The sequence below is a fragment of the Anastrepha obliqua genome, chromosome 1 (genome assembly GCF_027943255.1).
Source record: "Anastrepha obliqua isolate idAnaObli1 chromosome 1, idAnaObli1_1.0, whole genome shotgun sequence".
Taxonomy (NCBI): Eukaryota; Metazoa; Arthropoda; class Insecta; order Diptera; family Tephritidae; genus Anastrepha; species Anastrepha obliqua.
Genome location: NC_072892.1, coordinates 167,239,006 through 167,267,005, shown reverse-complemented (window position 1 = coordinate 167,267,005; position 28,000 = coordinate 167,239,006). Strand labels below are relative to the sequence as shown.

The 28,000-nt window shown below is 39.3% G+C and overlaps 1 protein-coding gene across 1 annotated transcript; it reads left to right on the top strand.

The window, feature by feature from the left end:
• Positions 1 to 27,993, top strand: LOC129253482 (synaptotagmin-14). The gene is made up of 9 exons (XM_054891877.1): positions 1 to 113; positions 661 to 791; positions 15,340 to 15,501; positions 15,657 to 16,016; positions 24,052 to 24,290; positions 24,351 to 24,545; positions 26,281 to 26,547; positions 26,652 to 26,957; positions 27,034 to 27,993. The coding sequence occupies exons 2-9, from the start codon at positions 752 to 754 to the stop codon at positions 27,232 to 27,234; spliced, it is 1,770 nt and encodes a 589-aa protein (XP_054747852.1). The 5' UTR covers positions 1 to 113; positions 661 to 751; the 3' UTR covers positions 27,235 to 27,993.
• Positions 27,994 to 28,000: the final 7 nt, after the last annotated feature.

The following is a 28,000-nucleotide window of genomic DNA, read 5'->3' as shown; positions in this document are numbered from 1 at the left end:
GAAAACGCCTGCAAAGTGGACAAATGTTACGTGAAAAGTACATCGTGAAGCAGCAGCCTGAACCGGATTAATATATCATTTTTGTTGTGTTTGTGCATAAATAAGGACAAAAGGTGCGAGTTAAAATATGATTTGCTTGTGTTTGCGAACAAAATACTTGATTTACCAAAGGAATTTATTTAGTTGTTATTAAAAATGCCTTCTCGGAAAAATCGATTACGTGCATTTTAGTATCCTTTGTATTTTACGACCCAAAGGATTTCCCTTCCTAGCGCAAACGCACAGTACGAAGCTTTCACACACTATTCCAGTGCCAAAAAGCTATTGAATGCATTTCCAATGGAATGTTGATTTGGTCTTTGCTGCTGGATGTGTGAAGATGTCAACAGAGATGGAGAGAGTGAGAGACAGAGAGGGAGAGCGCGGAGTTAGTGGCTTGTTTGTTATCATTTGTGCCGATACGCAAAAGAAAAATGTAAACACTTCCCCACCGCCAGCCGCCTAGACGCTAGTCTTCGTGCTGTGCAAACAGTTATTAAAATGGCTATCCATATTTTTGTTTGTTGTCTATGCACATTTGGTGTATTTTAGAATATAATTGTGTGTCATGAGCTTAAGTTTGGTATTTCACAAAAATAGTTGGTATATTTTTTTTTACAGTTGTGCAGAGCGCAATTTTTGTGCAGGCCGCTTTAAAGTAGCTTTGGGATAAAAGAAAAGAAAAAACGCCGGAAGTTGGAAGTGAACTAAGATGATAGTAATTTCCGGTGTGGAATCGTATTCTTTAAATGGTAAGTGGAAATGCGAAAAAAAATCTATAATTTTTAGTTTTTAAAAACGATTTTAAAGCATATATTTTTGTATATTATTACATATGCATACATGCATAGATACCTACCATTTTATACTCACCCGAAAGTAGGCTTTCATCGTATGCACACATACACACATACAACTATGAATATGAATATATATACATATATATGTATGTATTTTGCTTGTGAATATGAAATTCCACTTCTATGTAGTTTCTTGCGTGCTTCGCTTTGTCTTGCATAGTTTTGACCTGGTTTTTGAGAACTTCATGCGCGTTGACAAACAAAGTACAAAAGAACTTTATACTTAAACAAACACATACATATGTATGTACATACGTAAATGTACCTATCTATGTACATACATACATAGACAAAGTCCGTTAATGCCATCACAGTAACCTTAAAAATTTACGACGAGTTAGCTGCTCACTAACTGTCTTCAATACTGCAGACCTGCATTTACTCGTAGTCACGCAGTCGTCGCCGGGAGCCACATTGACCACCCTTCCTTCCAATCAGTTAGGCACCATTTCTGTGCCACACTTTTGTTGCGTGCAATTACAGTTCAGTAAACTCATAAAGTATGGCAGTGTGCACGCACTTTAGAAGACAATGGAGGTGGGCCGGCCCAAGTGGTGTCGCATTTGACATTGAAACTGGATGCGATACTTTACAAGCGCGCGTGTGAGTGTATATATGTGTGTGTGTTTTTCCTTTTCCTTCTCGTGCATCAGCATTCTACTAAATACATCCATGCAGAAATTCAATTTACCTTAACTGACTCATAATGAATAGTGGATTTTTGTGTCTACTGCGTGAGTAATCATCCTTTGCGTTCGTTTGTTGCAAAAGAGAAAACAAACTATGTTACATACATTAAAATACAGCTAATAATTAAGCTCCACGTCCTTGTTTCAAGAATTTAAGTATTATATATTTGTATTAAGGTTCGGTTACTACGGAAATTAGTGGCTACGGGGGTTGCTGGGGTTAGGTGGTAAACAGACATGTAATTAAAGTTTAATTTATGGCTTAGGCAAGCCGTAGACGGTGGCATTACATACAAACATACTTATTAAATTATTAACATAAGTTGATTTTTCCTGTAACGATTACCACTCGGCATGCAGTGGCAAATCTCTGGGGAATTTTGAGTAATAAGGAAATTCCATGGCTGAGTGCGGTAGTCTAAACGCATTAAACGCATAAATTGATACAAAACTGTTCACATCAAATTTTTACGAATTAGTTTTTGTTTTTTTGAATGTTTATTATTTTTGTACAAAATAAGCAAATAATAAAATATAAATCTAATTTTTAAATTGTATGCAAAAATTAGAAAAACTCCATAAACTTTTCATTGCAATTCGAAAATTAAGATTTTACGGTGCATGAAACAGTAAAATGATAGAAAAAGTTTTTTCTAATAACAGTCGCCCCTCGGAGCAGGCAATTGCAAACCTTCGAGTGTATTTCTGCCACGAAAAAGCTCCTCATAAAAAACCATTTGCCGTTCGGAGCCGGCTTAAAACTGTACGTTCCTCCAGTTGTGGAAGAACATCAAGACGCATGCCGCAAATAGGAGGAAAAGTTCGCCCAAACACCTAATGCAAATACGCGTCAATTATTATTATTCTTTTTTTAATTAAGATTTTTGGTATGAAAGTATGTAATTTATAAAATTTTATTTTAATAAAAAGTGCAAGTTTGAAGTTGCAAAAGTATCTCTTATATATTTTTTTTCCTTGACGGTGATTGGTCTTAATTTTGTTGTACTTTTTTTTTTGCCGAGGGCTGTAGATTCAAGGCTTGTTTTTATCGATTGCATAAGTCATAAGTGTTAGTAGGTAAGGGGTTAGGTGTAGTCAGAATTTTCAAAAAATGGATTCTTTTTTTGCATTTTCTTAAAGTAATATCTTAAAAGGATTGTGTGAAAATTTGAAGTGAATCCGACAAATACTTTTCGAGTTATTCAACAATTAACAAAGGGCGCTCGGGCGCTTCGGAGTAGTAGTGAAAACTTTAACCCATTTTCGGCAGCTGGTCGATTTTTCGACCACCAACTTCGGACTCCAATATCTCAGAAACTAAATGTAAATTTATTGATCAGTTTTCACGAGTTTTAAATTTGGAATTTAGTTAATTTCTAGAGCGTAATTTTTTAAGAAAAAAAGGTTCAGGACAGATTTTGTAAAAGAATGAAATTATCACTATTTTTACGTGTTTTTTGTGCAGATGAAAAAATAATGAAAAACAAAAAAACAAATAATTGTTACTAATTTATTGTGAAGAGAAAATATGAAATTAACAGAATCAAAAAAGTAACATATCGATATTGCAATAATTTTTACTGTTTCATGGACGTAAACTTTAGTGGTCGAGAAATCGACCGCTGGCCAGGAGCTGTCATGTAGGATAGAACAAAATCTAGCAACATTTTTTTCTTATTGAAAGAGATGGAAGTAAGTATCTTTGTGGTATAGGAAAGGTACTACCCCTGCAGGGAAAATCACTACTAGTGAATCAAAGTTCTAGTTCAGCACTAGTACCTCACCTCCAAAATCGAACCTGTCCTATATTGGATGGTACGGGACTATTAAAAAATACCTACAAATCGAACTAGTTCTCATTCGTCTAATATCGAACTAGGGCGGAACTATCCTAAAAGGGTTTATTGGAATATTGTACCTATCGGGGTACCATACTTTGCCACACATTGACCACTACTGGTCTGTTGGACCGGACATGGGGGTTCCAATTGTGAAGCAGGCTATGAGTCGTAATCGGTTTAAAAAATTAAGCAGTTTTTCCATCTCGCTGACAACACGAATTTAAACGCAGCAGACCGTTTTGCGAAGATTCGTCCTATTACTGACGCTCTCAACAAAAAGTTTATGCAGTTTGGAGTCTTTAGCCATAATCTCTCTATAGACGAACAGATGATTCCATAGATGGACACCACTCCTGAAAATGTTTATCAAGGGAAAGCCAATCCGGTTTGGTTTTAAAACATGGTGCTTATGCTCTGAAAGTGGGTACCTATTTTGTAGTTCAATGTACGGGGGAGCAGCAACCCCTCACGATAAAACGATTGGTCTAGGCGCACAAACAGTCTTAGACTTGCTTGCCAACGTATCTGACCCTGAGTGCCACATCATTCTCTTTAATAATTTTTTCATACCATCTAATGTGCCTTCGACGAACGTTGATTTTTTGCAACTGGTACTATACGCGAAAATAGAATGGGCGATTCTCCTTTGAGAAATTTAAAAAAAGAAATACGAGGAACATTTGATCAACTACTTGATCATCAGCAAGAAATATTGACTGTTCGGTGGAATGATAATGCTGTAGTTAATGTTATAACTAATAACTCCACAGTCAATCCAATTATTAGCACTAAAAGATATTGTCGGAAGAAAAAACAAACTATCACTATCCCGCAGCCAAAAGTTATTCAAGAGTATAATCATGGCATGGGTGGTGTCGATCTCCATGATAATGCGGTGGCGAATTATAGAATATGTATGAGAGGAAAAAAATGGTGGTGGCCAATATGGACAAATGCTCTTGGTAACGCAATGGTCAATGCAAGGAAACTTCATTGTATGATGGCAAAAATTGAAAAGATAAAACCCCTGTCACAAATTGATTTTCGTTCCAAAGTCACAACAGAATTATTGAATTACGACAAGGACGAGTATGAAAACGAACATGGAGATGAAGGTCCATCGAACCTTCCTCGGATCAATGAAAGGGTACACGCCGTCATGAGAAGCATTGAAAACAAATTTCGGGGGTGTAAATTTTGCAAGAAAAATACTATTTTTACTTGCAAAATATGCAATATTCATTTACATACTAAATGTTTTGATGATTATCATAAAAATTTGTAAGCTGACTTTTCTATCAATAAAAGAACAACAAAATATTTGTATTTGAAATAAAATGAAATAAATTGACTTCGTGTGTTAAACTTTTTTCATAAATGTTGTATTTTTTTTTAATATATTTGACGGTTTTTGGCCAGCGGTCGATTTTTCGACCAGTCCATATCTAAAACACCGATGGTCAGAATTTTTTTTTTTTTTAATTTTTCTTGATTATGGTCCTATAAGCACTGACTAAAAAGGAAATGGAAAAATTATGTCGAATTCTTGTAGCGGCCGAAGATGGGTTAAATGCGTTTTTCGCAAAACTATGTTTTTTGAACTGGTGATCACAGTAAAAAACTGCTTGGTCGATTTCAATAAAATTTATACTGCTTTTGAAAAACATAAAAAAATCGTGCCTGATCGAAGAATTTTTTTTCAAAAATTTCGATTTTTGTTTTAAACAATTAATTGTCGGTTTCTTTCTCGAAAATCTGAAAAATATTTCCAGAGGCCGCCATATTGTTAGTTTTGAAAAAAACGCAAGACGATCAGGCACAAGATTATCTATTAATAAAACTAATTTCTCTTGTCCGATTGGTTTTAGATGAATCTCCAAGGACTTGTGATGATCGCCGCAAGGGGCTTCTGGAGAAACGAGCTCCACACAAAGAGCGATGGCTTTTACAATTATTCATTTTTTCTTTTTAAATTTTGCTTAAATCAAGTTGAAACTTGATGTATTAATGCTAATCAATATTTTTTTGCGTCTCTGACTACCCCTAGCCCCTTAAAACTGTAGGTTCCTCCATTTGTGAAACAACATCAAGACACATGCCACAAATAGGAGGAGGAGTTCGGCAAAACACTTAATGGAAATATGCGTCAATTATTATTTTTTGTTTTTTTAATTGACATTTTTGGTATGCAGGTATGTAAAGGGTGATTTTTTTTCAAAAAAAAAAAAACACGTAAAATTCAGAAAAATGCATGAAATTTTTATTTAAATCGATAGTACAGTCTATATAATTTAATGTTTGAAGATTATTTAATGCAAATGTTGACCGCAACTGCGCTTCAAATGGTCCATCCGCTTAGTCCAATTTTGGCATACTCTTTCCAATGTTTCGGCCGGTATCTCACATATAAATGCTTAATGTTGCCTTCCAATGCGTTAATTGATGCTGAATAGACATGAGCTTTAACATAGCCTCACAAAAAATGATCTAAAGGCGTTATATCGCACGATCTTTGTGGCCAATTGACAGGTCCCGAACGTGAAATAAAATGTTCACCGAACTCGCCTCTCAACAAGTCCATTGTTACGCGTGGTGTGTGGCATGTGTCACCGTCTTGCTGAAACCACATGTCATGCAAGTCAAGCTCTTGCATTTTGGGCAAAAAAAGTTGGATATCATTTCACGGCAGCGCTCACCATTCACAGTTACGTTACGATTTGCAGCATCTTTGAAGAAGTACGGTCCATTGATACATCCAGCCCATAAACCGTACCAAACTGTGACCTTTTCTGGATACATTGGCAGCTCTTGGCTGATCTTCACTCCAAAATCGACAATTCTGCTTATTTACGTGCCCATTGATCCAAAAATGAGTTTCGTCGCTGAACACAATTTTTCGATAAAAAAGTGGATCTTCGGCCAACTTTCCAAGAGCCCAGCCGATTCACCAAAAATTCTGCGTTGCGGTAGGTCGTTCGGCTTCAATTCTGGCACCAGCTGTATTTGAAAGGCTTCACAACTCAATCCTTTTTCACGTTGTTGAGTAACAGAGGCGCTATTGCTGCGAACGGCGATAATTGATGATCATCATTAACACTGACGCTGTATCGGCGATATTTTCTTCAGTTCGCGTGTTGGTGGTTTGATGTCCAATAATGTAAATTTCGAATAGCCGCTTCAGTGGGTCGATTAAACTGACCATAAAATGGAAGAAGCGGCGATAAACTTTCTTAACAGAACACGCATTTTTATAATAAAATTCAATGATTTGCAAGCGTTGTTCATTTGTAAGACGATTCATGGTTAAATTATAGACCAAACTGAAGATGTTTGACAGTGAAACAAGACACGAAACGTGCGTCAACTGTTTAAACCAACTGTTTAAAAAGATAATAGCTAAAAAATCACCCGTTATATACATACCATATACAAAAATGGCGAGAGGAGTTGTTTTTGCCATATCCGCCCGTCAGTCCGTCCATGCGCACTATTAGATTAGATTAGATTTGAGGGGGGTGGGACAAGTCCAAGCACTCAGTCAGGAGACCATTGTACTACAGCCGGATAGATTTTAGTAGAAGGATTAGAGATAGGAAAGATAAAGAGTGGGTGCTAAGACGGATGAATTAGTTTAAGGTCACTCTTCCACAAATCTCTTGGATTCATTGATAAATTTTAAGAGATCCGGAAGAGGAAGAGTATGAACTTTATCCATACTCAGTATATCGCAATCCAAAATCCTAAGTCTGATTCTGGAAAATGCAGGACAGCTGCAGAGAAAATGCTCTGCAGTGTCAGGCATATCGGGCTGTCGACGAGCCCCCCGTGGCAGCCATATGCTGACCACAGGCGTTGTACCCTGTGATTACACCCACCACTACTCTCAGGTACTTTCTGCTGAGTTTTAGGAGAAAGGTCGTTATTTTTCTGTTTGGTTCTTTCACAAAGTACTTGGCTACTCTGCCCGAGTTCAACCCAAACCAACGTCCTCTATGGGTAGACCTCATGAAGTCGTCAATCCATAGTTGAATCGTTACAGAATTAACACCTCGAATGGATTCAGGGCTTAGTGGCATACTTGCAGAGTCTTCATTAGCCAATTTATCAGCTAACTCGTTCCCTGTAATACCACAATGTCCACGCACCCAAATAAGATTAACTTTGCTGTGCTTTGCAACACTATTCAGTTTTGTCTTACATTCACCGAATATCTTCGAAGAGCAGCGTGGGTTAGCAAGGGCTTTCAGTTCAGCTTGACTGTCACTACAAATTCCAATACTGCTACCCCGCCACTTTCCATATAGCATAGACTTCCGTAAGGAATACCGTGACCATCTGTTCTGTGGCATAGGAGTACTTAGTGTCTTCGTCTAAGTACCATCCAGATCCGCTACCATCACTGGTTTTGTATCCGTCGGTGTAGAAAGTGTGCTGATATCCCGTTAATAGGTTCTCTGGACTTAACCATTGATCTCTATCTGGGATCAAACATAATACTTCCTACCGTAGCCAACGACGGGCACCCGATTGTCCACTGGCATCGAAAACAGTGTGCACCGCTCCGACAACCGGTGGTATATCTGACAGTGGCCAGTGCTTTCTTCACTTCCCCAGACTCCGTTTAACTTGAGCCTATACGCCGGCTTCATCGCTTCCTTACGAATTTGAAGATCTAGAGGTTGCAAGTTCAGAATTAGGGGCATTAAGGGCATCGCCAGACGTCGTACTCATGGCACCTGTGATACCCAAGCACACACTTCTCTGCAGCCTGTTTAGGGGTTGTACTCTGGAATTAACCATTGAGGCTTTCCACCATACTACAGAGGCGTATGTAATAATGGGTCTAATTAGGGTGGCATACAACCAGGGTACTATGGCCGGTCTTGCCAAAGGTTCTCTTACACTACCAGAAGACTTTTAGTGTTCGAGAGACCTTCTACTCGACGTGCTTCGTCGAGGTAAGCTTACTATCCAGGATTTCTCCTAAGTATTTAACCTCAGAAGACAGTTGCAGTGTTACCCCTTTCAATGTGAATAGTAACCGGCCTTGCATATTGCGTTTCCTAGTGAAAAGCACTAAGGTACTTTTTATAGGATTCACCGAAAGACCATGCAATTCGCACCAATGATCAATCTTATTTAGAGTTACCTGCATTTTATTGCATATAGCTTCAAGTGATTGTCCTGAGATTAATACGCACACATCGTCCGTGTAGGCTAGGATGTGTCCAATTTCCTGCAGATCATTAAGAAGAGAGTCCAGAACAAAGCACCAAAGTAGGGGAGAGAGTACACCGGCTTGTGAGCAAACCCTTCTAAACTCAACCTTGACTCCTTCATCGCTTTCTCTATCCATGTTAAGCAGTCTTTTGGATAGCATATAGTGAATCCGTCTGACAATGACTTCTTCTACTCCATAACTTTTGATAGAAGAGCACATAGAGTCCAAGGTAGCACTCTCAAAAGCTCCTTCAATGTCCACAAACGCACGATACTCGAACAAAAATCCGTATATTTCAATGAAACTTGGTACACACATTGCGCTTTTTCTAAGTAGGCTGCTATTGGAAGCGGACAAATTGGCCAATAATCCACGTAAATCAACATCAAATGAATTTTAATGATATTTGGTATAAGCGGTAAACCCCATCATTTAGATTTGACTTAAATTCATTGAGATCATTTAAAAACCACGCCCACTTTTTGCATGTTAAGATTAAATCACCGTATGCCCCTCTGATGGTACATGTCATAACTCTTATTGTCTATGAGTTTGGTTGATTCCAAAAATTAACAGGCAGACCGACATAAAATTTTACTAAAATGTGCGCTAGTAAATGTGGCTAGCACTAATAATTATAAGGTTCACTCCTGCAGTGTTAGGATTAAATCACTAAATAAAATAAAAATGATATTTAGTTCATTTCGGACCGAGTTTATCCTTCCTTACTTGCTTTTCTTCTTAGCTCACAGCGAATGCATAACAAACACAAGAGACTAATTTCATTAAGCTTTTACAAACAACTGTTAAGGGCACGAGGATGTAATAGTCTAGTGGGTTGGGAATAAGAATAGATTAGAAATATTAAAAATGTGCCACATGTGGCATAAAACTTCTACTAAAACTTTTACCTTAATCCCTTTCGATATACTTGTAAATGGTGTTTAGTGGACACTTGAATCGACGCTGCCAACACGCCGTTAAAACTATTAAATAGTAAATTCGATTTTTTGTGTATCGTCATTATTATATTGCATATACTCGCATACATACATATGTACAATATATTCCCACGTAGGTTATATGCCCACATACAGTGCCTCACAAAAGTATTCGGAAATATTTTTTCTCGGTTATAAAATATCAGAAAATCCTTGCACTTTTTATTTATTACTCAAAGACTAATTCAGTCAAGCACTGAAGGACCAGTAGTCAGGGGTATTTTGTTTATGGTATATCACCTATAAAATAATTAAGTCCTTTCATTGTGGTCAAAGTTTTAATTTAAATATAAAATAAATATTTTTTTCAAGCAAAAGCGTACATAAGTAAGTAATGCATTAACTTAAAAAGTATGTGAATTCATGTCACAAAAGTACTACTGTGGGCAAAAAGTAAGGTGCATTTGGTTGTAAAATGAAAAATCTTTATTTATCCTTGTAAATCAATTTCATCCCCTTCAAAATAATCCCCTCTCGATGAAATACACTTATGCCAACGACTTTCCAATACCCGAAACATGCCAAATAGTCCATTTCCGGTATAGCCATCAGCACCTTCTTCGATTCAACTTTTATCTCCTCAATCGACTCGAAACGCGTTCCCCGGAGTGGCCTCTTGAGTTTTGGGAATAGCCAGAAGTCACACGGAGCCAAATCAGGCGAATACGGTGGTTTCGGAACGAATGCGTGGAATTTTTGGCGAAATGGTCACGAAGAATGAGTGCAGTGTGAGACGGTGCATTATCATGATGCAAAAACCAAGAGTTGTTGGCCCATAATTCTGGTCTTTTTAGACGAATTGCTTCACGTAAACGACGCATAACGCTCAAATAATATTTCTTATTAACAGTTTGGCCAGGTGAAAGGAATTCATAGTGCACCACACCACGAAAATTGAAAAAACTGTCATCATGACCTTTATTTTTGAACGACTTTGACGTGCTCTTTTCGGTCTGGCCTCGCCTTTAGCACGATATTCGCTTGATTGGTCGGTTGTTTCAGGGTCGTAAGCATAAATCCATGTCTCATCTCCCGTAATGATGCATTTGAGCTTGTCCTGATAGTCTGAAAGCATTGTTTCACACACATCAACGCGACGACTTTTTTCCAAGAAATTGAGAGTTTCGGTACCAAACGAGATTTGACTTTTCGTAGGCCCAAATGGTCTTTCAAAATGGTTTTCACAGATCCTTCTGATATTCCGATCATATCAGTAAGGTCTTTAACAGTCAACCGACGATTTTTGAGCATTAACTCCTTCACTTTATTGACGTGTTGGTCATCTGTTGAAGTCGATGGTCGTCCGGAGCGCTTCAAGTCATCAACACGTTCTCGACCCTCTTTGAAGTCTTTGCACCACTTATAAACATTTTTCAACGACATGGTCGAATCACCAAATGCCTTCTGCATGCTAAACGTTTCCCCAGCCGAAATTTCATTCCGCAAACAAAATTTAATGGCACTTCTCAGCTTAATCAAATCACACATTGTAAAAATCGAAAAATGCACTCTTGGTCGTTTGGTAAACACAAGCGTAAATATATTACTGATAATGACATTCACATGAAAGTTGGCCCAGATGTTATTAACAGTGCTGCCAACTCATGAAAAAAATAACTACAGCGAAATTTTAATCCCGCGAAGTTTGACAAATAAATTAACCTTACTTTTTGCCCACAGTAGTATTTGGAAAACCAATTCGAGACATGCATAGAATGCATGGCATTTTTAACTAATATCTGGTAGCGTATCCTTACATTTTAATAAATTCTCTTAATCTATTCTGCATTGAGAAAACCAAGTTGCGCGTTCCCACAGTTTATATCTCTGATATTCCATCTTTTGAGTATTGCTGCTTTAAGATTGTACCTTGACGTAATTTCGTGTCTCCAAATGGTATGCTCCAAATCTGCCCACACGTGCTCGGAACTGATTTAGAACCGGCAACTGAGATGGTGTTTTCGAAACATTCAGGGTGTTGTATTGGGTTTTTCGGAAAGTAATTTCGTTTTTTCCCGGCAGAGGATTTAATTGTATTTTTTCACAGCTAATTTCACACTTAAGTCGCATTGCCATTATATGTTTTGACAGCTGATATAGTAAGGCTTGTGTGTGAATAAGTTCAATTGATTTTACGCAGTAGTTTTTGGTCGGTACCCTTTAAAATATGGACAGCAATAAGCAGCATTTTTCGTCATATTTTACTTTTTTACTATAGAAAAGGTAAAAATGCTGTTCAAGCCAGAAAGAAATTAGCCGATGTGTATGGAGAAGATGTGTTGACAGCACACCAGTGCCAGAACTGGTTTGCAAAATTTCGATCCGGCATTTTTGATGTCGAAGATGCACCACGTTCTGGAAGGCCAGTTGAAGCTGATAAAGACGCGATAAAGGCATTAGTTGATGCAAACTGGCGAATAACAACACGTGAGATCGGTGAGAGGTTAAATTTATTAAATTCAACTGTTTATAACCACCTGAAAGGCCTGGGTTTAAGGCCGTCTTTCATTTTTTTCATCACAAAAAAAAAACGAAATTACTTTCCTAATAACCCAATACATAATATTATCCAAAGCTGCGTATTGTGAGCTGTATGCTATGGGTCGTTCTCTTGCTGGAAGATATAATCATCCTAAGGCCCGAGTTTATTGGCTCTAGCAAACAAAGTTTCCTTTAATATTTTAGTATAAAGTCGATGGTCCATTTTATCACTAATAAGTTGCATATGCCTGACACCGTTTGCAATCACCCACCGGAATTCACTTTTCGCCATACTTTATTACGACAAACTGGTCCAAAAACTTTAAATTTAGTCTTGTAACTAAATATTATTTTTGACCAAAACTCTTTGTTACGATCAATGCACCTTTTTGCAAATTCCAAACGCTTTTTTTGGTTTTCTTCACTTACAAGCGGCTTAATGCGTAGAGTTGGCCCATTGTACCCAGCAGCTCTAAGGGCAGTGTGCACAGCTTCATTGCTAACGTTTTTCTGCTAACCTCAGCGGGATTCCTATTAATTTCTGGGGCAGAAGTGCGTGGCGCGCACTTGATTTTTCAAATAATAACGGTCAAGTCGTCAATTTTTTCGGCCTTCCTGTTCGCTGCCCTAAGTTTAACGAATTTCTCTGCAAAATGCTGAGGATGTTTGAAATGCTTCTTTTTGTGGAATTTGATATCGTTTTTAATGTTTCTCCTTCATGTAGTTTGCGTTTTCCTGTAAGCATAAATACGGTGACTGACATCCAAAGCAGGCTTAAAGTATAGAGGGAACACTTCTCGAACTTATTAAACAGTGGCAGCTGCGCATGTCACAGAGAAAGTGAAGATCCCGATACCCCAATCGTTGATGATGGAATTGTTGTTCCGCCACCTGACCATGACGACGTGAGAGACTAAAAAACAACAAAGCCGCGGGAGCCGATGGACTGCCGGCTGAGCTATTCAAACATGGCAGCGAGGGGCTCGTAAGGTGCATGCAACAGCTTCTATGCAAAATGTGGTCGCATGAAAGCATGCCTGCCGATTGGAATTTAAGTGTGCTCAGACCAATCCGTAAGAAGGGTGATTCTGCGATCCGCGTCAATTACCGCAGGATTAGCCTTCTAAATATCGCGTATAAGGTTCTAGCGAGCGTATTGTGTGAAAGGCTGAAGCCCACCGTCAACCAACTGATTGGACCTTATAAGTGTGGCTTTAGACCATCCATCATACCATCGACCAAATATTTACAATACGCCAAATCTTGGAAAAGACCCTTGAAAGGAGAATCGACACACACCATCTTTTCGTCGACTTCAAAGCTGCATTCGACAGTACGGAAAGGAGTTACCTGTATGCCGCGATGTCTGAATTTGGTATCCCCGCAAAACTAATACGGCTTTGCAAGATGACGTTGCTGAACACCAGCAGCGCTATTAGAATTGGGAAGGACCTCTCCGAGCCGTTTGATACCAAACGAGGTTTCAGACAGGGTGACTCGCTGTCGTGTGACTTCTTTAACCTCATGTTGAAGAGGATCGTACGAGCCGCAGAACTTAATCAATTTTTTATAAGAGCGTACAATTGTTGGCGTATGCCGATGATGTCGGCATCATCGGCCTTAACAACCGCGCTGTTAGTTCTGCCTTCTCCAAACTGGATAAAGAGGCAAAGCGAATGGGTCTGGTGGTGAACGAGGACAAAACGAAGTACCTCCTGTCTTCAAACAAACAGTCGGCGCACTCGCGTATCGGCACCCACGTCACTGATGACAGTTATGACACCTATAACAATGCCAGCCTAGAAATCCAACGTAGATCTCTCTTGCCAACAAGTGCTACTTTGGACTAAGTAGGCAACTGAGCAGTAAAGTCCTCTATCAACAAACAAAACTAACACTCTACAAGGCTCTCATCATGCACGTCTTAACGTAGGGCGCAGAAGCTTTGAAGATGACAACATCCGATGAAGCGACGCTTGGAGTGTTTGAGAGAAAGATTCTGCGTAAGATTTTTGGACCTTTGCACGTTGGCAACGGCGAGTATTGCAGGCGATGGAACGATGAGCTGTATGAACTTTACGACGACATAGACATAGTGCAGCGAATAAATATCCAGCGGCTACGTTGGCTGGGTCATGTCGTCCGAACGGATACAAACGCACCGGCTCTGAAAGTATTCGATGCGGTACCCCCTGGTGGTAGATTTTTTCTCACCGATAAATATTATTTTTTTTTTTTATAAACTATTTAAGGCCGAAATTTTGGTCAAATCTCGATTTTGTTTTTGAAAAATCGCCATTTTGTCAAAAAACAACTAATTCCTTCGATTCATTACTAGATTTAACACTACCTTAACGAAATCTGTTTGGTTTTTTAATTTCAGAGGATCCAGTTCAGAGATATAGTAGTCACCGCAAAACGTGTTTTTTGAGAGGAGCTCCCGGAGCTTCTTTTCAAATAAATATTTTTACTAATACAAAGTCTTAAAATACAGTTAAAAGATATTATAATGTGTACACAAATGTTTATATCAATCAATTTAAAAGTTTTCTCAGAAAGAATTGTGGAAAATTCGCTTTTTTTCGGCCTTCTAACTGTATATGAGTTTTTGAATGTGAACCCAAGATTAAATAATAATCTTTTTTGGGACTTTCTACTAGGATTAGGATTCCGAAGGATTCTACTAGGAATTAGATTTCCGAATACTTTTATGAGACACTGTATGTATATATGAGGGTAATTGAACGCTTCGTCCTCTTCGTTGGTATTATTTATAGGAATTTCCATTATTGCAGTGTTTTGAGTTTTATCGAAAAAAGGTGCACAGTTGAAAGTGGTGAACAGCCCAACAATTGAACAGTTGAACAGTTAATTGTTGGCATTTGGAGTGTCGACACTTTCTTCGTTTCGCGGTATTGTCTGGTTAATATTTTGTTTGTTATGCTAGCCAGGCAATTTGAGAGTGAGTAATAGGCCAATACTACACATACAAGCTGCATATAAGGACATACACACACATATACACGCAGAGTTTGTATTATATATGTATATATCTATATATATATATATGTATATGTATAGGTATATATATCTGCTGAAGGACTTTCGTGTTTAATGACACCATTTTTTATTTCAGCCCCATTAAATATGCCTACAATTTGTAATTTATGTTTTCTTTCTTTTCACTTTTCTTATATTTCACTTAAGGATCCGTTGAGTTAACAACCGTATTGGGTGCGCTTTTTGGCGTCGTTGCTTTGATGTTTTTATTTTTTCTTTACGTACATCGCAAATGGTGCTTTCATGCTCGTCACAGTCTAAATTGTTGCGATGAGAAGATAATCGCATCAAAATATACACAAAAGATGTGTAAGTGTGAGTATACGTAGTAAAAATTATGAAGAAAATTTAATTACTCGCATGAATTCAGAAAGGTATTTCATACAGAAAAAGATTTTTAATTTCAATTTGGTGCTAATGCACATACTTACATACATATCTGTACATTTATTTCCTTATTTTAGCTCGCAAACGCCGCTATGACAATACCAGTTCCGATTCCGAGGAAGACATATTGCGCCGTTTACGCTTGCAGCAGTCACGTAATTTTTCAACAAATGGCCACTTCAATAACTACGGTGTCCATCAGCAGTCTTCGTATCAGCCACCGTCACCGCCAAATCCGCAACAGAGCTTCAATTATACACCAAATGAATTGCAACGCGTAACGATAACGCCACGCTTTGATTCATCCCGCGATCCATTGGCCATAGCGGAGCGTGGTAAAGTTGGTATTCCGTCCTCGCATAGTGAGTGCAGTTCAAATGATTCGGAGAAAGCGTCCGTCGATAGTCATACGGGTATATTGACTGGTGACAGGAAAGGTAAAAGAGCAAATTAAGTTAAGAAAAAATATTTTCATCTAAACAAACAAAAATCCTGGATGGCACTTTGGGGCTTTCCGGATAGGTGGACAATACAGTCTCGCCTATGCTTGTCATTAGTCTACGACCCTCCTACCCTCGAGGAAAGAGTGGGAACGGGACGATGTAAGACAGGGCGAGTCCATCCATGTATACACAGATGGCTTAAAGCTCGAGAGCAAGGTGGGCGGAAGTATATATTGCGAGCATCTGGAGATCTTCTTCAGTTTTCGGCTTCCCGACTACTGTAATGTCTTTCAGGCTAAATTGATGGCAATAATGAAAGCCGCGGCACTGATACAGTGTGATGCGATACCTGGAGATGAAAATGTAGATATTTTCACTGATAGCCAGGCGGCGATAAAATCCCTCACAAAACAGTCGACAACCTCCAAGGTAGCCATGAAATGCCGCGCATCTCTTAACGAGATATCTGAGTCATTTCGCTTATAGGATAATATGGGTTCCTGGCCATTGTGACACTGAGAGAACTGCAGAGCCGATGAACTAGTAAAAATCGGCACCAAATTGACTGAAGAGTATATAGACAGTTATATATGTATACCCTTGCAAACATGTAGACTATGTATTAGCGAGGAAATTGTAAGAGTAGCGAATGAAAGATGGCGTAACGATGCCACTTGCAAAATCGCCCGACAGCTGTGGCCGACTCTAAATGCTAAACGCACGGAACTTCTACTAAGAAGAGAGAAGCACAGTCTTAACACACTGATTTCAGTTATTACGGGGCACTGTATAATTGGTAGCCCCACCCAGAGCATGGGTGAGCAAACACATGACTTCTGCAGAAGATATCTAGACGAGGAAGAGACGATATCGCACCTTCTGTGTCACTGCCCTGCTCTTTCCAGACTTAGATTTGCCATTTTGGGTAGACAATGAATTGAAAGATCTCGGCTCTATCGAAACTAGGAATCTTACACAATTTTTAAATATATAGTACACATTGGTTTTAGGAGAGATAAGGGGTATTCCCCCACGCGGCATCACAAGGGGCCATGAGCCTGAGTGTGTCCCACAGTGGACAACCGCTTCAACCCAACGTAACCTAACAAACAAAATACCGGCGCAGCTGATTAACACATTGTGAGGTTGCAGAAATATTTGCGTTCTTTTTTATTTCTAAAACCAGTAAGGTTACAAGGCGGTCGCCTGAGCCGAATGAGTTGGTGAAACATCAAAATGATAGAAACAGTTTTTTCTAATAGTGCCCTCGACAGGCAATGGCAAACCTTTAAGTGAATTTTTTCCATGAGCCATCTGCAGGAGTCGTTTTAAAACTGTAGATCCCTCTATTTGTGGAGCAACATCAAGACGCTTACCACAAATAGCAGGAGGAGCTCGGCTAAGCACCCATTAAGGATGTAAGCGCCAATTATTTAGTAAGGTCACAAACACTACTCCGAGGGAGCATACGTCTTGTCCATACAATTGCCAGACAACTTCATTCTAACAGCCAACTTTAAGAGGTAAATTAAAGAAGACCCTCGTTATCTTGGCCAGATTATTTGAGTAATTCCTTTATTGTATAGAAATTTTATCTTACAGCTTTTCTGAATATTGAAGACGTCTTCAACAATATAATTCAAGACTACATAACAAACGTCTCTCTAGTGCTAGACCCAAGGAAATGGAATAAGCTTCTAGATTACTGATGTGTATTCCAGGTTGAGGTCTTCGCAGTCAGGAAGGCAGTAGAAATAGGTTGTGTTACTATTGGGACCGACTCCAAGGTTAATTTTTACATACTCGTAGATAGTCAGGCAGCCATTAAAGCAATTGCATCTTTTAATATGATGTCCAAGATCGTTCTTAAGAGCAGAGAGGCAGTAGAAAGCTTGGCAGCGAATTGTTGACTTAATTTCTATTGGGTTCCAGCGCATTGAAGGGAACGAAGTAGTCGAAAAACGAGGTTTCTCTATCTTCGGATCTTCTTAATGAAATACCAAAGTCTATACGAACATTATACAACGAACTAGACGAGAACTTGATCGGAAATTTTAGAACAAGATGGGACAGTCTGTCCACTTCCAGGAATGCAAAGATGTGTAAACAAGACATTAAGAAATTGTAGAACTATGGTAGGCATGCTGACGGAACATAGCCCAATAGCAGCGTTTGCTTATGAGATAGGAATCTCGGGCAGCGAGGAATGCGGAAATGTAGGGTGCAGGGCCCAAGCGAAACTGTAGAGCATCTGCTTTGCGGATATACTGCGGATATACTATTTATTCAAAACACCCTTAAAATATTTGGATGCACCACAGTTTGACGGATTGGAAGACGTCTCAGTAGTGGGTTGAAAATGTCTCCTTTAACTCGGAATAGAAACAGGCACCAAGCGGGTGGACTATTTCAAAACTCATAACTAATGAACTCCATCTGGTATCGGTATGTAGCGGTTTTTGCGTGACAACTAGGCAACCTAACCTAACCTACCAAACGTCTCGCCAGGGTTAGCAGTGGACGATTCGCTGGTAAAGTTTACCACTTCTCAGTTATGAAGTAGTAGGTAGTGTTGAACATTAATCAATTAATTTTTCAAGCAACTTTTTAATTGTTTAAAAATCAATTGCAATTATATTAATCCATGAAATAATTAAAAATAACAATGAATCTCCTTAATTAAAAGTTCTTAGTAATTTTTTTCATCCTTGGATACAATTGTTACTGTTTAGAGAGGAATGGCTAGAGTTGTCCGAGGCTTTATTCGTCTTTTCATTGGGGGGAATTTTTACGTGGCGGGTCCCAAACCCAGCGCACAACCACCAGCTATCCTGGGATGCTTCGCCTTCTCACGTTGCTTCGCTCCCGAATGGGATACTAGAGGATGCTTGGGATAAGCCCGGAAGTTGTGAACTGCTTCAACCATATGTAGAAGAATCCTCCTGGCCACTCTCAAGTGAATGCCAATTAGAGACTTTCCCCACTTGCGTGGAATTCTACATATGAAACCATCCACCTACATCATTTTAGGGGGGAAGTACCTTTAGAGGGCCGAAAAAAACCAGTTTTTCGTGATTTATTTTTGGGAATATGAAAACAGTGCACATGAAATTAATATGATATATATTTAGGGCAATGCTCCAAGAAGAAAAAAGCGTATTTAACATTATTATAAATAAGCAATTAATTGAGTTATGGCGGTTCACGTAAATCGTGTCGCCGCTGACATCGAATTCGGCGAAAGCGATCCTGACCGCAACTTTCGTCTGAAATCATAAAATCAAACATTATTTTACTCAGGAGGGTTTTTTATCCTAGATAGACTACAATCTCTAGCAAATTCGAAGATTAACCGTTAAAATGAGGCTTCAAAAAAACTTTTGGTTTTTTTTGCAAAAATTTTCAAACATTTTTGTGTTAAAAAGTATCTAAAAATTATTTTTTCGTTTCGTCCGTAGCCTACCTAGAGTAGCTTTTTATGCCCTTTAAAATGAAACCTTGATGAAGAAAATTGGTTCAATACTTTTTCCGTAATCACTTACGCCAATTTGAAAAACATGGTTTCGAGAAAACGCCGTTTAAAGTTCGCGGTCAAGGAAAAAGAAACGCTCGGTCGGCTCGGCGCGCGCCTTTTTCAAGTGGCATATCTTCTATAATTTTCAAGATCGGCTTTTGAAATTTTGCAATAATATTCTTAGAGCATATACCTATCGGTTAAGACAATAAAAAAAATCGATTTTTTGAAACGTCTAAAGGTACTTCCCCCCTTTAGTGTCAGTACCAGTTAAAATATAGGTAAAAACACGGCCTTGGAGGGCCTAAAAACTATATTTTTCGCCAAAAAAACGGTATTATAATATAAAGATAGAACAAATTGATTTAGAAATATTTTCGAATAGGGTTGCCACCTATCAAAAAAATCAAAAAAAAGTTAAATCAAATGATATTTTATAAAGCGGGTACCCAATAGATTTGCCAATATCGGGATCCCAAAACCCCGGTATTTTTCGTGCTCACAAAATTCCGGGACCGACATGCATCAATCTCAGAATACCAGGATTACTTTAAAAAATATTCCGAAATCTCGAGATCCTAATTGTGTACTAATATTGGCATAACCCTCCAGACTTCATGTGCTATTTCGAAAACCCTTTGACCCCAGTACCATAGACGGAGGACTCAGAAGGTCCTGGGGACTCCACACCATTCGCTTTCCAAACTCGTAGCTGTGTTTACCAGCCATTGGATGATCGGCACACACGCGGAAAAGCTAGGTTTACATTTAAACCCCATTGCAGAAATTGTGTGAGCTGGGTCCGGTAGGGTAAGGGTGCGCCTGGGTGCGCCTTTCTTCGAAAATTTAATTAGTTGCTAATTGCAGAAACTCACAATTCATAATTGATTAATTGTGCCTACAAATAAAATTTCACCCAACACTGGTAATGGAGACGCTGACTGTATTACAAACAGAATTTCGTGAAATGGCGTTAACTTCTTGTGGTTTCTGCAAGAGACGGAATAGGAAGTGATAAGATTGTTAGCTAAGCCGATAATATCTCGATAACACGAATAGGCAAGTTTCCGCAAAGGCTCTGGTATATGATTTAAAGCAGAGGGTGTTTCGAGATGTGTTAAGATGGTCTACTTGTTACGATCTAAATGTTAAGGCGAGTACACAAGGAACCTCCCCTTCTCAATATGTAATCGAGACGTCCGTTTAGGCTTAGTAAACAAACTCTTTTAGTGCATTATTATGAATCAGAAGCTAAGCATAAAGTAAAATATAGTCTAGTAGTCGCAACATTTATTCCTCTGTATAAAGTGGCTTGCATAGAGTAAGGCTAATAGTGCGGAGAGGAAGGCCAATCACCACACTCCTTCGAGTAAAATAAAATAAATAAATAATTGGCGCGTCCACTTCTGTTAGGTGTTTGGTCGAGCTCTTCTACTACTTGTGGCGTGCGTCTCGATGGTGTTCCACAAATGGAAGGACTTACAGTTTTACGCCGACTCCGAACGACAGACGGTTTTTTATAACGGTTTCATGGCAGAAATACACTCGGAGGTTCGCCATTGCCTGCCGAGGGGCGACCGCTATTAGAAAACACTTTTTGTTTCATTTTTCTGTACGAAGCTTATCCCAGTGCCTCCTTTCTCGTTTACCTCATCACTGTGAGGTTGAGTAGCAGGACTTTGAAATCTCGCCTTATTCACTGAAAATAGATTATTATTTGAGCTCTGGTGTAATTAGCTGTCTGTTCTACTTAAATACCATTTGCAAAGAAAGGTACCAACAGCTGGTTCCTTTTGGAAAAGAAAGCATTGATATGTCAATTAAACTTGCAAAGTCAGAAAATTTATAAAGTTGCAAGTTCAATTGACATATCAATGCTTTCTTTTCCATAGAGGCTGGCGAAAGTTGGAGTCAAAGAACGACCTGTTGGGTCAGAGATTGGGCAAATAATTTTAAACTATGTTGCCACAATGGGTTTACTTTCGTGTTCCTCATTGTGCAATTGCTGCCACCATAACTTATTTACTTGGTTGGTTGGTTGGTTTAAGGGTGACCCCGCATCGGAGTGCCACATAGACCGCAAGTTGGGTCCGTTGTGTTGCCCTAGAGCTCATTATGTTATATGATTTCCCCACCTAACCGAGATTTTTATTGTAGATTTTGGTCAAAGATATTAATTCGTTTCGAGAATTTGATGAGAGATTCGATTTTCAGGTTCGAGAGTACTGAAAGATTGTCAATTGTTGGAGAGCCAAGAAGAGCGAGTCGACTTCTGGCTAGACCGGGACAACTGCACAGCAAATGTCTGCTCGATACGTCCTCATCTTCGTCCTCGCAGTATCTGCACAGGTCGTTTTGATTAACCCCGAGCCGACGTGCGTGAGTGCCCAAAAGGCAGTGGCCGGTGATGAGAGATATTATATGCCTTAGTTCGTGTTTCGAAAGACTTATAAGGGTTTTTGTCTGTTTCAGATTGTAGGATGGCCAGATTTGTCTGGTCGTAACGCAAGTAGTTTCCACTCGCCACCTCCGATCAGCAATGCTGTGAAATTCTCGATCAATGAGCAATTTACATGTTGAGAGCGGAATGTGGATTGTGGGTAAGTTACTAACATTTGATTGCGCAGCTTCAGCTCTTGCGAGCTCATCAGCTTTGCAGTTACCTTCGAATCCACTGTGACCTGGTATCCAGATAACTTGGACAGAATTCTGAACACTTATCTCGTTAAGAGATAAGAGACAGGATCGAACCACATCTGAGTGGGTATAAGAGGAGCTGAGTGCTCGAACGGCCGCTTGACTGTCGGTGAAAAAGCGGATATCCTCTAGTGATATTCTATTTTCTAAGAGAGTTTTCGCAGCATACCAGATAGCGCATACTTCCGCTTGGAATACGCTACAGTAGTCGGGTAATCTAAATGATAGATTGATGTGAGGGGAATTGGAAAAGATTCCAAATCCCACTTTTCCGTCTTGTTTTGAACCATCTGTATATATAGTCAGAGGGCCATCGATTTCGGTAAGATTTGTCTTCCATTCTTCCCTAGTTGGGAGTGAACAGGAGAATAGCAAGGGTGGTGATGGAAGACTTACATGATAGTCTATGTCGGAAGAGATAACTGTGTTCGTGTTCAGTATGGCCGAATGGCCAAGATACTTATTCCATTTCGATATAGCATTCATGCGTGTCGCTGCTTTCGCTGCAATCGCTTTGCCAGCCAGATCGATAGGGAACAAGTGAAGCAACGTATTTAAAGCCTTAGTAGGTGTTGTACTTAAGCATCCTGTTATCAGGAGGCAGGTTGTTCTTTGGACTCGATCAATTGAGGCTACTCTGCACCGTTTTTCGAGTGCTGTCCACCATACAACCACACCGTAGAAGAGTATCGGTTTGATGATCGAGGTATATATCCAATAAATGATCCGAGGTGAAAAACCCCAGGTTTTGCCTATAGCTTTCTTACAAGTATAAAGAGCTATGAAAGCTTTTTTACATCTGTTTTCGATGTTCAATTTCCAACTCAACTTCCTATCTAGAATAACTCCTAGATTTTTAGCTGAATCAGATAGGAGTAATGATTCCCCTTTTAAGGTTATTGTTTGCAGTGGAGGAGATTGTTGTTTCCTATTGAAGAGAACAAGATCTGTCTTTGCTGGATTCGCATTTAGTCCGCATTCGGTGCACCATTTTGGCAGAATATTGATTGAGCGTTGCATGAGCTCAGTGAGTGTATTCAGGTGTTTGCCTGACACGCAGAGAACAATATCATCTGCATAGGCTACAACCTTGCAGCCTGCTTTTTCGAGATTTCGAAGCAAACTGTTTACAGCGAGATTCCAGAGAAGGGGTGAAAGTACACCGCCTTGAGGAGTGCCTTTGACGGCGTACATTCTTATGCGGCTTAACCCAAGCTCTGAAGTGATTATTCTATTTTGGAGCATTTGTTCGATCATCTTTCGGATGGAGTAATTAATACCCAATTTGGCAATTTCAGACAAAATAGCGTTGGGTTCAATATTATTAAAAGCACCTTCTATGTCCATAAATGCGACAAGAGAGTACTCCTTATTGTGAAGGGAAGTTTCCACTGTTTGCACCAGTGAATGAAGTGCCGTTTCAGTCGATTTCCCTTTAGTGTAGGCATGTTGGGCCTCAGAGATCAACTTAGTATCAAATTGGGTTTTGATTTGCTCATATAAGACTTTTTCAAAAGCCTTTAAGCAAAAAGAGGTTAGGCTAATGGGCCTGAAGTCGTTTGGTTTGCAATGTGAAGGCTTCCCCGTTTTCGGAATGAATACTACCTTCGATTTCTTCCAAATTGTCGGAAGGTAAGAGAGATTTAAACACTTGTTAAAGATCCTTGTTAACCAAGGCAGTAGAATTTCCAGTCCTTCTTGAGGTTCTGCTGGAATGATGTTGTCAGGACCTGGTGATTTAAATTTTTTAAAGCTTAGTATTGCTGTAGAGATACTTAAATACCAAAAAATTTATTTTCTCTTCTGTGGAAATCGCAGAACGTTTCCAGAGCAATGGCGGTACGAACAAATCGAGCGAGTGCAGTGTTTCATCTTCGCTGAAAGAGTCGCGCATTGACAATCGGGCTGATTTGTTAAAATCCAGCAGTAATAGCAGCAGCAGCAGATATCAGAAAATTTCGACTGCGTCTGTGCGTCAAGACAGTTTAGACGATGTGCCTGATTTGCATAGCAATAATAATAATAATAATAACAACAGTAATAATAATAATGAAGATGTAAGTACGCTTAGACCTGATGCTGAAACGAGTTACTTTAAATCTCTTCTTATTTTCTAGGAGCCACTTTTCGACACGAGTGATTTGCGGTCCATCAAATCGGATGATACTTCCGTACAGAACCAATTCTATGGCAAAAGTGGTAGCATCGAGATCTCGTTGCTTTACGATGCACCGATGCGTAAAATGACAGTGCATGTGATGCAAGCTCGAGGTTTACCTACTCTGGGCAATGGACAGACGACGCATACGCAGGTAAGCTTCGATTTGGAAGAAATGACAGTGAAGAGTTTTCTAAATGATTTAAATCGGCATAATGCAGTGTATACCGAATGCCTTTCTCGCAAAGAAAGCTGCAAGCTTATCCATTTTTTTTTTGGTCTCCTTGGACTATATATTAATCCTCTTAGTTCCATAGTCGAGTACGTTTGCCACCTTTTCTATATAAAGGATGGTCAATTTAGAGGTATCAAATTTTTAATTGAAATAAAACAACATTCAAATTGATTGGGTAATCTTTCTTATTTTTGTATAGAACCTAAGAAATACCTAGAAATATAATCCTTTTCAAATATTGGCCGCAACTGCGCCGTACTTCGGCCATCCGTAAACACCAATTTTGAATGACTCACTGGAGGACTTTGGTCGGTTTCTTGTAAATAACTTTAGTAATGTTGGCTTCTAATGCCTTAATCGAAGCTGGCTTATCCATCAAGCATTAAGACTTTACCTACCCCCACAAATAAAAGTCCAAAGGTGTGATATTACACGATCTCGGTGGCCAATCCACTGTCCCACTGGTTCGAGACGAGAGATAAATTGTTCACCTAAATGACGACCCAGTAAATCCATTGCTTCACAGGCTGTATGGCAAGTAGCGTCGTCCCCGTCTTGTTGGAACCAAATTTTGTTGAGATCACGGGCTCCAATTTCCGGCATCCAAAAGTCGTGATAGCATTCGCCATTCACTGTTGCATTGGCGCCAGCCTCGTCTTTGAAGCAATATGGCCTGATGATTCCTCCAACCCATACGACGGACCAAACGGTTATCTGAAATGGATTTAATGGCTATTCTTGAATGGCTTCGGCTTACTCTTCATCGCAAATATGGCAATTTTGTTGATCTACGTAGCCATTAAGCCAAAATGGGACTCATCGCTGAGCGCCATAAGTTGTCCTGAGCGCGCGATGAGCACTTCCATTAATAACTACTGCAGTTAGTCCTAGCGAATTAGTCGATTGACTATTCCTTCCGCCGTATTCGGCCTTACTGTATGTTGGACTTCCTCACAAATTATCGAGGAATGTAGGTTGAGTGAAATTCCGTGGCGGGTAGGGACACTGTCGCACTTACGTTCACCCTAGGATACTTGTGTGTACAGGGCAACGAACTGGCTGGTCAGTTGGTGAATTGCGAGTCTTTGGCTCACCTAAAGAAACCAAACCCAACTATCAGTCTAGGTTTTGCAGAAAGGCGTAGAAAAGACGCAGAAGCTACTGTCTCCAACATCTGCATAACAACTAAACGACTTTTAAAGCGCCAAACAGATGAGTGTGGAACTTCTTATTAAGCTGAAGATGAATAAACTATGTATCATACTTTGCTCACAAGGCATCATTGACTACTCAATATGTGTTTCTTGTTGGCCATGACAATACCGAAAACTTTCTTAGTTTACCTCAGTTATTCTTTAGTCTAAGGAGAAACACTTTTGGCTCTGATGCGTTGAGACTGGCTGGAACTCTCTATTCGCAAAAAATTTTTCAGATTCATTACGGAATCTGGGAAGTTTGAAATGGAGTTAAGCTTGTTTCAAGTACAATGGGCCTACTATATAAATATTAGTGAGCGCTTGGGTTTTCGATTACAAACTTCCGTTCTACTTCTATTCATCTACGTATGTGCCACTCTGTTATAGTTAAATGTAAAAAAAAAGCAAAATTTTCTAATAGCTTTAAATAAATTTTCATAACAAAAATTGCCCTTCAGGTCCGCCTTCTTATGTTGCCAAATAAGAAGCAAAAGCATAAGACTAAAATACGTTCGGGCGAAAATCCTCAATACATGGAAAGTTTTTTACTGCACCGGGTCAATCCGGAAGAAGTCAACAACATGGGTCTGCGCGTACGAATATACGGCTGCGAACGCTTGCGCAAAGAACGTCTCATCGGGGAGGCGTACGTTAGTTTTGCCACAATAGATCTGGAGTTGGAGACGAATTTGTGGTTACCATTGGAGCCTAGGAGCACATCTTCTGTAAGTTTACATACAAGTATAATAAATAAAAAGCATTTATTTAAAATTTACCATTTTAATGCAATTAAATAAATTATTTGAATCTGCTTAACTCTCCTTCATAGGTTTTGGGCTCCAATAGTGATTTGTTAAGTCTGGCGCGATCAGACAGCGCTGGTTCGACCACCTCGATGCAACACGGTGGAGTGCCAGAATTACTCTTAGGCTTAGGTTATAACGGTGTTACGGGTCGTTTGACGGTGGAAATTGTCAAGGGCAGTCATTTTCGCAGTTTATCAATGAATAAGGCACCCGACACGTATGTGAAGCTATGCTTAGTCAGCAGTATAGGACAGGAGATATCGCGAGCGAAAACATCAACAAGGCGTGGCCAACCACATCCGCTATTCAAGGAGACCTTCGTCTTTCAAGTATGTGGCGCATGCATAAATTTTAAAATGTATAAAACGTAAAATATTTCTGTACTTTCTGTACCTTTTGCTGCAGGTGGCACTTTTCCAGTTGAACGATGTGACGCTGATGGTTTCCGTTTATGCGAAACGTAATATGAAAAAGAATGAAATGGTCGGCTGGTTTAGTTTGGGACTAAACTCGTCCGGACCTGAGGAGGTGGCGCATTGGGCGGATGTGCGCGATTTAGCCAAAGGCGAGCTACTAGCGCGGTGGCATGTGCTTGTGGATTCCTGATTCGAGCAGTTGGGCCAATCTTCTCGACGCGGCAGTGCCCTAGGCATTTTGGGCTTTGCGACGAAAGATAAGTCCAAATCGAAAAAGCTGAAGGAAGAGGAGGAAGGCGATGTGGATGTTAGTATTGCGACGGATAAAGCGGTCGCAGTTAATATTGAGGCTGGCTTGGAGCTCGACTTTGTTTAGAGTATTGGGATTAACCAAATGACTCTGTTGTAATGTGAGCAACAACAAACAAGAGCAACATTTTTGTGTGTTTACGAAGCATAAACCAAAACCAAAAACAAAAACAAATTTGTATAGCAAAGTAGTTTTCTGTACCACAGCGACAGAAACCGAACAACGCTAAAACGAGAATTTAACCTTAGTATTGTCACTTTAAATTACCAAAATGGAAAAAATCAAAAGGAAACAAACATACATACATATATTGAATATCAAATATGTCACTTAACTAGTAAACAAATTACGCACATTACATATTTTGGTAGAAAAATAACTAAACGACAAAAACAAAACAAAGCATGAAACGATAAACTAGTAACCTGATATAAAAAATTAATTGAATTTAAACTGGAATTTCATACAAATGCTTTTAATGAAGAAAGATGTTTATGAACGGAACAAAAAACAAAAATGTGTTGTTTTGTAAGTAATACGTGAAGGATTTTGATGGATTGATAAGTAAAATGAGTTTTGAATTTTGTGATATGCGAATGAGTATTAATTTAGAAGCCAGTCTATGCATTTGTGCTAAACTAAAATA